General features: G+C 38.4%; 1 protein-coding gene across 1 annotated transcript in view; it reads left to right on the top strand.

The window, feature by feature from the left end:
- The first annotated feature begins 2,025 nt into the window (after positions 1-2,025).
- TMTC2 (transmembrane and tetratricopeptide repeat containing 2) overlaps positions 2,026-10,738 on the top strand; it is a 188,273-nt gene continuing 179,560 nt past the window's right edge. Inside the window, 2 exon segments of the mRNA XM_019473561.1 lie at positions 2,026-2,116; positions 6,415-6,580. Coding sequence (XP_019329106.1) covers positions 2,026-2,116; positions 6,415-6,580 — 257 coding nt within the window.

Raw genomic sequence — 10,738 nt, 5'->3', positions numbered from 1 at the left:
GTTCTAACAGCAGAGAGAGGCAATATTTCACTTGTAAGGGCTGTACTTCTTTTCATCCCTGTAATGCTCATCAAAATGCTTTATATCTCCATGTAGATTCAACCACATGGTCCTCAACATCCAGTTATTTTTCACTTTTAAGTATGCTACATCTTACCCTTCAATAAAAGAGGGTAAGCAGAAAATCATAATTCAGGTTGATGGTGTGTGGTAATGAATGATGCAGCTAGATGTTTTCCAGTGAATGTGTAGCACTGGTGTCCCTTTATTCTGATGCCTACTAGCAAAGAAAGTGACATTATATCTACATAGGTTAAGGGTTTTTTTAGTTACCTTTTTTGTAAAGCGTATACATTTGGACACTCAAAATAAGACTGAAATTGCACCCTGAAGGTAATTTACAGGATTTTATTCTTACTGAATAAAAGAGACTCCTTCTTCCTATATACCATAATTAATTCAGCATATTAGAAACTGTAAAATAGTTTATTTTTTAATTTGGTGTTATTACAGTGTTTCTTTTATGTAGTACTTGTATGGTATCATCCATTTGGCTTCCAATTTACCTTCTCTGCTTTTCACTTCTTTCAACAGTTAACGTAGTTGCTATTTTTTATTTTGGATTCATTGCCCCATTTCACACTTGCTCCTTATTCTCTCAAATGTGAGAGCTAAGTAGGCTGTTTGCTTGTTTTAGCTGAGTTGCAATTTATAAAAAGGAAAGCTTTTTGTTTAGCAGCAAGCATAGACGTAGTAAGTTCCGCAGCTGGTGTGTAGAAAAGCAAAGCTGGGTTTATCTTTGGCTAAAACATTTCAGGGCATTTCCACTGTCACTTTAAATTCAAAACCATCAAAATTATGTCTTCAGTCTATTCTAATTTAATATAAACTTTGTATAAAAAAAAAAAAAAATTGCAATGATGTCTGCCACACTGGTACTTCAAAGATCATGGGCAAGAGCTCTGCTATCACAGGATTTGTGTGTATGCACAGACTAAATGTTGCCATATGCAACCCCCTTACTGGTTTAATATTTAGAAATTTGGATTATTTTAGGGCAGGCCATGGGTATTTTAAAGCATGGTGCATGTGTTACTTTATATTCTCAACTGATATTATTTATATCATAAATTTTTTGAAGTAAGAAAAAATTAATGTGGATGAAAGGAAGATTAGCTGCAACAAGATCATGTGTACTGGTGTACTTGAATATATCCTTGTGTTTCAGTATTTAAGTGCGTTGTTGCACTAATTATGTGGGTATATATGGGGATACAAGTGTATGGATCACTCAAAGCTTGCATTTATTTAGAAAACTACTTTAAAAGCAGAAGAAAAATGATTGTATACTAAATATTATGATGGATTCCTCCCTGAAGAGTGTGGGGGAAAAAATAGCTGTGAAGAGGGGGGTGTCTAGTTCTGTTAATAACCTGATAATAAATTGCAATGTCAGAAGGCTGCTGGGAAGCTGAAGACCTTGTCTTTTGGCTTCATTTGCTTAATTCTTCATAGAGACTGTTCCTGTGGGAAATACTTGGGTAATACCATTTATTTAGAGTGTTGGAGGTAACAAAGTAAGCAATTCATAGCAGACTGCTTCAACGGATAATGCGTGCTGCTGCTTTTCATCTTGATCTGCTGCTTGAGCAGTGAGATGGGCAGAGACACATAGCTGTTCTTTTACATAAGAACTAGTTTCTTAAAGCTTGAAGCTGTTCCTTGTCACCCTCCCTTGCCTCCTCCCAGGTGAGGTACCATGTTCCAGCTGAAAACATCCAACCTTCTCACTAATTAAGAAGAAAATAGAGAGGTGGTGGGTCTTCTGTCACTTGTACTTGCTCTGGAGTTGTGAGGGGTTCCAGTTGAGAGCAGGCTTCATTGTGTAGCACCTAGTGTGATCACACAGGAGAGAAAGACCTTGTGCTGAAGAGATTTCTCCAAATAGACAAAGGGATAGATTAGTGCAAGCCAAATTCCTTCCTTTTTTTTCTGGAACATAATGCTGTTCCTCAGCATTCGGAGATGACAGACTACCATCTTCATCCTGTGAGGGCAGTCAGGAAGGGGGCTCACCTTGTAGGAGAGCTGATGCTTGAGGGGGTTGTTCAGTTAGGTACATGTGCATGGAAGATGTGAACATTAGGTGTAAGCATCGATGCTCTCAAACGCTCCTTCAGAAGACCCAAGAGATAAGCTAGAGGAGGGTGGTGAGAGGTTTTCTTTCCCCATTGTAGTGGGAGCCTAACAGTAGGGTTGAGAATCCCTGTGGGCCTGCGGACACTGAGCTGCAACATGTGAATGATCAGCCTGGGTCACCACGTCCTTCTGGACAGGCACATTTGCACTGCTTAAGACCTGAAAGTGATTTTAGCTCTTGTTCTTCCTTCATCACAATTACAAAAAAATCGGTTTCTCTCACTTTCTTCCTTTATTTAAGACTTGGTTCATGGCTCCTGCTCTTCTCCCTCCCTCACCTTTTGTGGCTTCATGGTAGCAAGGAAAGGTGGCCATACAGATCTTTTCAATTGTCTGGGCAGTCCTTGTTGAAGGAAGATAATTGGGCCTATGTGGCTCCAAGTAAGTGGTGGCTTATCTTGAGTTGGGGAGGGGGGGTCTGTGTGTTGGTATAAGATAAGATAAGCGCTGTTGGACAGCGCTTCATTTGTTCAGCTGTTAAAAGCTTCCAGGACGGGCATGCTTTCTGTAAAGCCTTTGTCTGCTGTTGGTCACCTGCTGTCGCTGTAAAATTTGCTTCATGCTTTTGTTTTTGATGAAAGTTCTCAATAGGATTTGCTCATTCACACCTAAATCATCCCATCTTTCTGGCCAAAAAGTAATTCTGCATTGTCATAATAAAATAAAAAAAAGCATGTAGTCCTCTGGGTCATTTGTTAGAGGATGACATCTTATAGGTCAGGGCAGGAAAAGAGCTGCTGCTATATTGATTTGGAATGCCACAGAGTATTTCTTGAAGGCTGGAAGTCATTACTTTTACAGACCTGTTATGTCTTATGAGCTCAGCGTAAGCTTACTCTTTTGGCCCTCGCTGTATGCTCTCCTGCTGTGGTCCAAATGTTTCATACGCTGGCTACACAGCCTTGCTTCCGCCTCGTATCAAACACAGCTGATTCACAGATCTGTGACCTTTCACTGATCTGCTGGTGTGTAGTCCAGAAATGTGGGAGGGACAGAGGAGCTCTGTTATGCTTTGGAAAATGTGTTATAAGAAACAGATTCTCAGTACCGGCTTTATAAAATAGGCATCCCCTTTCATAGGGTCTAATTTGCCTTTGGCAGAACAGCCTCACAACTCTCTGCATGGGTTGTGTTGTGAACCCATGCATAAGTGCATGTTTGTCGTGTGAATAGATGCCTTTTTCCCTGGATGCTGCTTCCATGGAACGATGTTAGACTTTTATGTCAGATTTCTAAGAACTGGAGACATTTGCTTTTGTATAAAATCATTTGGGTAAAAGTCCTTTAGAGCTAATCTAGAAAGGAATTGAACAGAGATGTCTTTGCTGCTTATTCAGAAAATACTGAACTGCAACTTGTTTCATAGTCTGAATAGAGAGGTAGGGAATAAACGTCAGAGAAAGTTTAAGAACATAAAGCAGGAACTTTCGGAAGAGTTACAGGCATGAGTCAAGCTGATTAGCTCAAAAAATTGTGAGAAATTAAGGGAGGTAGTACTGATAGCTTCTGCTTACAAATGCAGATCATTAGGATAGGTCATTATCTGCACGCACTCTGTATTGCTTTCAGTACATTTAATTTTGATGACTGGAAAGCCTTTGCATTCCTCCACCTGCTGCTTTTTACAGACAGTCTTTAAACATCATGAAAAATGCAGGTGTCTTGTTTCATGCTTAAAAAGATTTTCGTGTGCCATCTCACTTGGGCTGCCATAAAAATGTTAGTGGCTTGATAATTGCAGACTTCAAGTTATTTCAAGTAAGCGATGAAACATGAACATTTCAGATAGTTGACATGGAAATGGGCAAACAAGATTTGTTTTTCTAACAATAAAGGTGGTATCTTGGTATTCTAAGTAATGTACAGTCCAATATTTACAAATAAGGTGTATATGTGTAAATAAAGAATTCTTCTGTACATACAGGGCTTGTGTACATGTAGGCAGGCACTGGACATATTTGTTCAGTAGCAACCACTTCCAAACTTCTATCAAGTAAACCACAGGTTAAAGAAATTCATGGGTAACATACTGACTGTTTTGTTATTGTATTGGTCATAATCATAAGCACAGAGCAGCAGCTCTTGTGTTATATATGGTATTTTTAAGGCCTATAACCTACTTCATGTGCTACTAGGACACAAGGAGTCTTTGAAAGGAGAATTTGGCATGAAACCTGATTGTTTGCAAAACTAACTGATTCATTGCTAATCTTTCATTTTTCATACTGCTAGGCTATTCAGATAAATCCAGATCTTTCTGAAGCTAATTCATTGTCAAAATCCCATTTCCATCAGTGAAGCAAGATCCAGAAATGCACTTCCACTTAAATCTTAAAAGCTCTTTTACATATCTTTTCAGTTTTTCGGCCCTGAAAGGTTGTTCAATGAAAATATTAACACCTAATATTTTTCTTCCAGGACTATTATGTTTGCTTAGGTAATAAGTAGAATTTTATTTCCCTCCACCCACAACAGAAGAAAGAAAATTCCCAAATGGGATCCTCTATGGTGATGAGTGCCTTCAGTGCAGAGCTCAAGTGGAGGCCCAAACACTGAGCTGCTATTTTTCTTTTCAACTGGAGAAAAAATAATGTCTTAGCGATACTACTTGTACACTTCCCACTAGTGATGTAATCCCTCTCCATTCCATCAAACTAATGTCTTCCAAAGAAAATATATAAAGGAAGAAGGGAGGAGGTAGGACTATTTATAATTATTTTCATTTGTCAAGCAAGTTAGTGCTTGTTCTGCCTTTATTTTACTTCTTGTGCTTGAAACCGAGTTCTCCATTAACGGTGTATGTGTACCCACACCACTATAGTATTTGAGCTCCTCACAGTCTTTGTAATATTCATCCTCACAGCAAGGTAAATAATTATTGCTCTTCTACAGACAAGGAATTATGGGTCAAGAAGTTTTTTAAAGTTAGATCCCTAAAGAATTTCTCTGTATTTCAATGATTTCAGTAGGCGTTAAAATTCTGGTAATCTGAGTTATGTGACGCCATCAAGGCTAGAGCTGCATCCCCTTTGTTTGAGGTGAGCGTGGCAAACAGTACTGATGGGTACCGATCCTCTAAGCTGTGTTTCATTAGACCACAGAGATAACGTGTTTGGCAAAGCCAGCTCCAAAAGCTCCTCCAACTTGTGGGGCTTCTGTTGGTCTTTGGGACATGGAGGCATAATTTCCTGCTTTTCCAGATGGTTCAATGTGACCCAGAGCTGCAGCAATCAGCTGATGTTGAGAGACAACCTTATTACCCATCTCTCTAACAATATGTACAGCACGCATTATTTAAGCAGTGAACCGGCAACAAATTAAATAGTTGTACTGTTCATCACAGAACTTTAATTAATAAAATCTGACTCAAAGTGAGCAAGTCTGCCCCTAGGCACATCATTGTGATTAGATATTTGAAAGAATCATGGTACCTTTTTTCATATATTGTTGTTATAATTATTATATTTTTGGTCCTGGGATTTCATTCTTGCTTTCAAGAATCCTGAAAGTCTGAAAACTTACAGAGGAAGGAAGGAATACTGTACTGTTGTGTGGTAAAGTATTGCCCACATTGTTCTTTCTGTCTGTAACTCATGGGGTTTTCTTTATTCCCTCTGGTTGCTTGCTGCTTTATTCCATGCCTGTTGTTGATATTTTTAAAGGGAGACTGAGGGTGAAGTAAGCATTGACTGAGGATAGATAAACTGCTTCAATAAAAGGGTCTGAAGCTTTTTGACTTGTCTCTTCGGGGCAGGCCTTGCAAAAAGCCTGGGGCAGGTGCGCTAAACTATTGTTACTGTCAGAACAGTAGCATTACTCAATCAACTTTAATTAAAATATTTACATTAAAATGCAGGGACTCTGTAGATATTTTAAAATATGATTTTTTAAAAATGACATTGTAAAGAACTTATTTTTAGCTTAATAACATAAAAGCCTTATCAGCGAACGAGTAGCTTTTTGGGTTCAAATAGCTTCAATTTTTCAAGTATTTTACATTTTTTTTAATTGTATGCGTGTGGAACAACAGTGGAAAGCAACTGAGTGGCGTAGGATTGTGGAGAGTATTCTAGCTACAGTATTCTAGGAGCAGTCTAATTGCCATTAGAATATGGTAATCACTCCATATTCGCAAATTACTTAGATTAGCAATCTACTTTATTCATCCTTTTTTAAGGGAAATTTTACTGTGAAAATGAATCTGGCTATATTCAGTGCCATTATTTGCCATTTTTGGCCCTGTATGCTGGCAATAGTTAACAGTGTTCCTTTTGACAGAGTATGATTTGGACATAAATGTGAGAAGACCCTGGAGACTTGGAGGTGCCAATAAAATGGGACCCGTCAGAAGTAGTGGACTTCTTTGGGCTGTAGAAATCAGGTGCATAAATAGCGTTGCTATTGGGAACAGGTAGCGGTGTGCATGGCTTGTCTGAGTAGTGATGGCAGGAGTCCAGTGTGTATTCAGATGTCTTTTTAGGTATGGGCCCCTAAACCAACATCTGACTGACCGCTATTGCCTCTTATGAATATAAAACTCACTAGTGGTGAAAGTTGCTACTAAGGGCTTAAGAACAGAAATGATGTTCTGAAATGAAGTCATGACTCTCTTAATGTTACTGTTGAAGCCAAGCATCTGGAAATGGAGATTTAAGTGAAATGTGAATGCCAGGAACCCTTTTATCGTGCATGTTGCATCAAACTTGGACATTGCTGTAGTAGTACCAGACATTTGAACTCTGAAACATATCGACCAATGCAGAGTGTAAAAGGGCCTATTTGTGTAGTCTGGAAGTGGTAGCAGAGAGAATTGTGCTGATTTCCTACTGATCTTATGAATGCGTATACCAGGTATGATTTTTCTTTTTTTAGTGCTGATTTGAAAATGTGAACTGTGTAGTGTACCTTCAGACCAGCTTGTTCAATGAAGCTCATTATTACACAGCTGTGAGAGGTTTAAATTTAGGTATGTTTCTGTGCAGACTACCAGCACATTTACTGATCTCTCTGCAGGAAATACAGTGGCAAAGACCAGTAATACCTCTATCTTCTGTATACTTATATAGAACAAAAGAAATATTTTCAGGCCTTCTTGGTTACACAGGTATTAGTATGAATCTTCCCCTTGTTGCTCCAGCAAAGTAGTTACATTCAGATATCTATTCTTAAGTAAGTTCACCTGGTTTTAGTAGACCATGCAAATTTTTATGGAGACTAGTTAATATTGGAATGGAATAAACTATCCTGCTAGAGGGTTAAAAAAAAAAACCTGGTGTAAGTAGTGCAGAGTGGAGTGTTGGTTTTTAACCTGTCTCTGTTGGGAAGCATGGCCAGGTAGAGGGCCATTGACAAGAAGACGGGACAGTGTGTCTAACACCCAGCGTTGGTCCTTTTGGCCAGAACCATTTCTTCCATTGAAGAATTGGTAGTGCTGTCCAAAAGTGATGTTCTTCTCTAACTGTACCGTTTAATGCAAGGTTGATAAACTTAATTCTGTTCTTGATTTGATTATGGATAAAGGAATCTATTTCTCACATTGGTAATGGTTACATAGGTTGTGTATAGCAGGGTAGGTGCAATACCATGTGTGCTTATTCCAGGTGGCCTTTCACGCTTGAGAATCTAGAAATTTTTACAGCATGGTATGAAGGCAAAAAAACCCATTGTGTTGTACAGAGACTGGGGGTAGGGAGGAGGGAGAAGATATCAAGGAGCTGTTACAGGAACTGCGTTTTGTATATGCCTTTTCTACTGCAGTGAATTTTTTGGGTAATGAAGATGCTGGCTTTTTTTGTTACTTAGCTAATAATTGTTGACCTTTACAACCTGATTCAAAGTTCACAGCAGTTAAAGCAATCTCATTGCCCTCTGTGGCTTTTGGGTCACGGCAGCAGAAAAGGCACTCAGTTTCCTTGGCCTTTCATTTGGGAACTGTGATTTCATGTGGGCTTCCTGTTCCTGTGAGATGATTGCTCTGAGTTGACTTCATTCAAAATTGATTACAGAAACGACAAGTTGAGGCTGTCCGTGCTTTTAGTGTGCTATTCAGTGCGTATTAAGTGTTTGTCAGGCTTTTTATAGACAGTCTGTGAACTTTAAAAATATAAAGTGCTTACCTTCGGTATGGTAAATGGTGATTTAGCTAACCTACTCTTATAAACATTAACTGAATGCCTTTAGTATTTACATAGTACTTTACACTTTTGAAGTGCTGTACTAACGTTAATTAATTTTCAAAACACCCCTGTTACAGTAGTGTAGGTGAGAAACTTGGTGGCTAAACATCCATCAGCAGTACTGAGAATGTCCCCACAAGGGTATAACAAAATGACTGAACAAGGACGTTCTAAATTAAAAACCAGTTTAATTTAGTTCAGCCTAATTCACTAGCTCTAACTTTTGTTCATGCAGAACAGTAGATGACTGTGCTTGCTCTTAAGACTCCTGGCCCTCCTGGGCATAATGGGACAGTGGTATGAAAGAAACAATTCCACATTTCTTTGCTTCCCCCCCTAAATTATGCTGACTAGTTTTTGCACAAATACATTTAATGGGTTTGTAGTGCCTAGAGGGAGGGACGTTGGAAGGTGTGAAGTTCATACGTACATTAAAAAAACATAAACCAACATACTTCATGATAGACCTGTTGATGTAATCAGAGAAAAATAGAGGGATTCATGTTCACAACAGCTCACAGTCAGATTTGAAAGTTTTCTGATCTGCATTTAGGAGCAAGATTTCAGAATCTGGCATGAAGAAATTCTTAGCCAGACTATTAAAAACTGACATCATCCAAAAGGGTAGATTATTTGTAATTTTGATCACTTGCTTAATAGCGTGGTTAAGTTCCTAAGAGCCAACGCTGCATCGTAAATCAACACTTGGTGAGAGAGGGCAGCACCTCTGTCACTCACCCCAACTATCAACAAGGAAAAAATACTGTTTTCCTGTAAATTGATTAATTTCTAGATTATTTAGTTTCTGTTAGAAACCAACCAACCCTTACCCCACCTTCAGTTGTCCATAAATCCACCACTAGCACAAAGTACGGTAAAAAGAAAAAAAATGAAGAAATTAAAAAAAAAAAATTACTATACCTTTTAGTTATACTGAAATGTTTTTGCTTTTTTGCTATTAAGGAAAATATGTGGGGGGGAAATCCCTCTGTTTTAGTAGTAGAAAGGAAAAACTCTGTCCAACATTTAGTTTCAAGGAGTCAGGCCCTTACTCTTCTTAAATGATTCTCTTTCTAAAATGAAGACTTTTTAAATAAATATTTAAAAAGTTACCATACCTGGTAACTCTCTGCAGGGCAAGGTGATGATAGCAGTGAAGATCAAAGGCAGTTACATACCGGTATTTTTTGTTTAGATTTATTTCCGACCTCTTGGGCTGAGGAAGTCACTGTGTAATTTATCAGGGAAAGGTTTTCCGACACATAATTTCTTTTCCTTCCGAGCTCGTCTATGACTCTTGCAGCCACTTCCTCCTCTGTTTCTAAAGGTGCACAGGAAAGCTATGAAGTGTAGCATCATTTTGTTGATTAAAAGGAAGTTTATGCGTAGTTATTTCTGAATGATTTTGCAAGGGAGGAAAATGGCATAAAGGCATCGTCCCCCACTTAATTTTGTCCATTTTAAGAGCAAGCTTTTGCTTCCTGAGAGCCATCAGAACCTAAGGGCTTACGCAGAATGGCTAAACTGGGAAATCGTGCTCAGGGAAAGAAATATGTGCATCTGTGGCTGCAAACGTGTGGGGTTTTTCTTTTAGACTAGCTAATTTCACTCAGTGGGGTAATCAAAGCTGAAAAAGGGAGGTGGAAACTTTCTTTTAAAAGTAAGTCATTTGGCGGGGGGGGGGGGGGGGCCCAAAAAATTTTTTGGTTGGGAGTGATGTTTCTGACAAGGACTGTCATATATTTGGACAACTTAATGGATTTGTATTGAAATTACATTTCTTTAGCTGGGGGAAGTAATTGTATTAATTACTGTGTGATATTTTTTTTTTCCCAATATGATTTAGTAATCCTACATTCTTAGATGGAAATGGGAGAACACAGAAGCCTAGAGAAAAAAAAGCTGGAGGAGGGGGAAATGTCTTCTAATCTGATGTAGAACTGGAGAAATGTTAAAAGGTTTGGCTACTTAGAGCAGAACAAATCCGAACTCTTACAGCAGCAAAATACTTGAGGCTCTGAAACTGTAATTCTCGAAATTACAGTGCTGAAAGCCAGTTTGTGCCATTATAGTATTGAATGTTGTTGTGCATGAAAGCATCACTTATAATCGAAAAATGTTACTGAATGTTAGATTCCTGCTGCTGCTGTAATTATCTTCCTTTAGATTATCTTTGTTTGGCTAGATGACTCTTAAAAAAAGAAAATCAGCCAATAAAGCATCATTCATATAAAACAAATTCTTTACAGGAATATTTGTCTTGGAATGACAAATTTTTATTTATACTTACCACTTTATCCCATGAGCTAAAGACCTCTCAGAAACCTAATCAGTTGGACTTTCTCTCCTGACCACTAGTTTCT

This window comes from Aptenodytes forsteri, unplaced genomic scaffold (genome assembly GCF_000699145.1).
Source record: "Aptenodytes forsteri isolate BGI_AS27 unplaced genomic scaffold, ASM69914v1 Scaffold71, whole genome shotgun sequence".
In the NCBI taxonomy this organism is placed as follows: domain Eukaryota; kingdom Metazoa; phylum Chordata; class Aves; order Sphenisciformes; family Spheniscidae; genus Aptenodytes; species Aptenodytes forsteri.
This window is presented reverse-complemented; position numbering and strand designations above follow the sequence as displayed.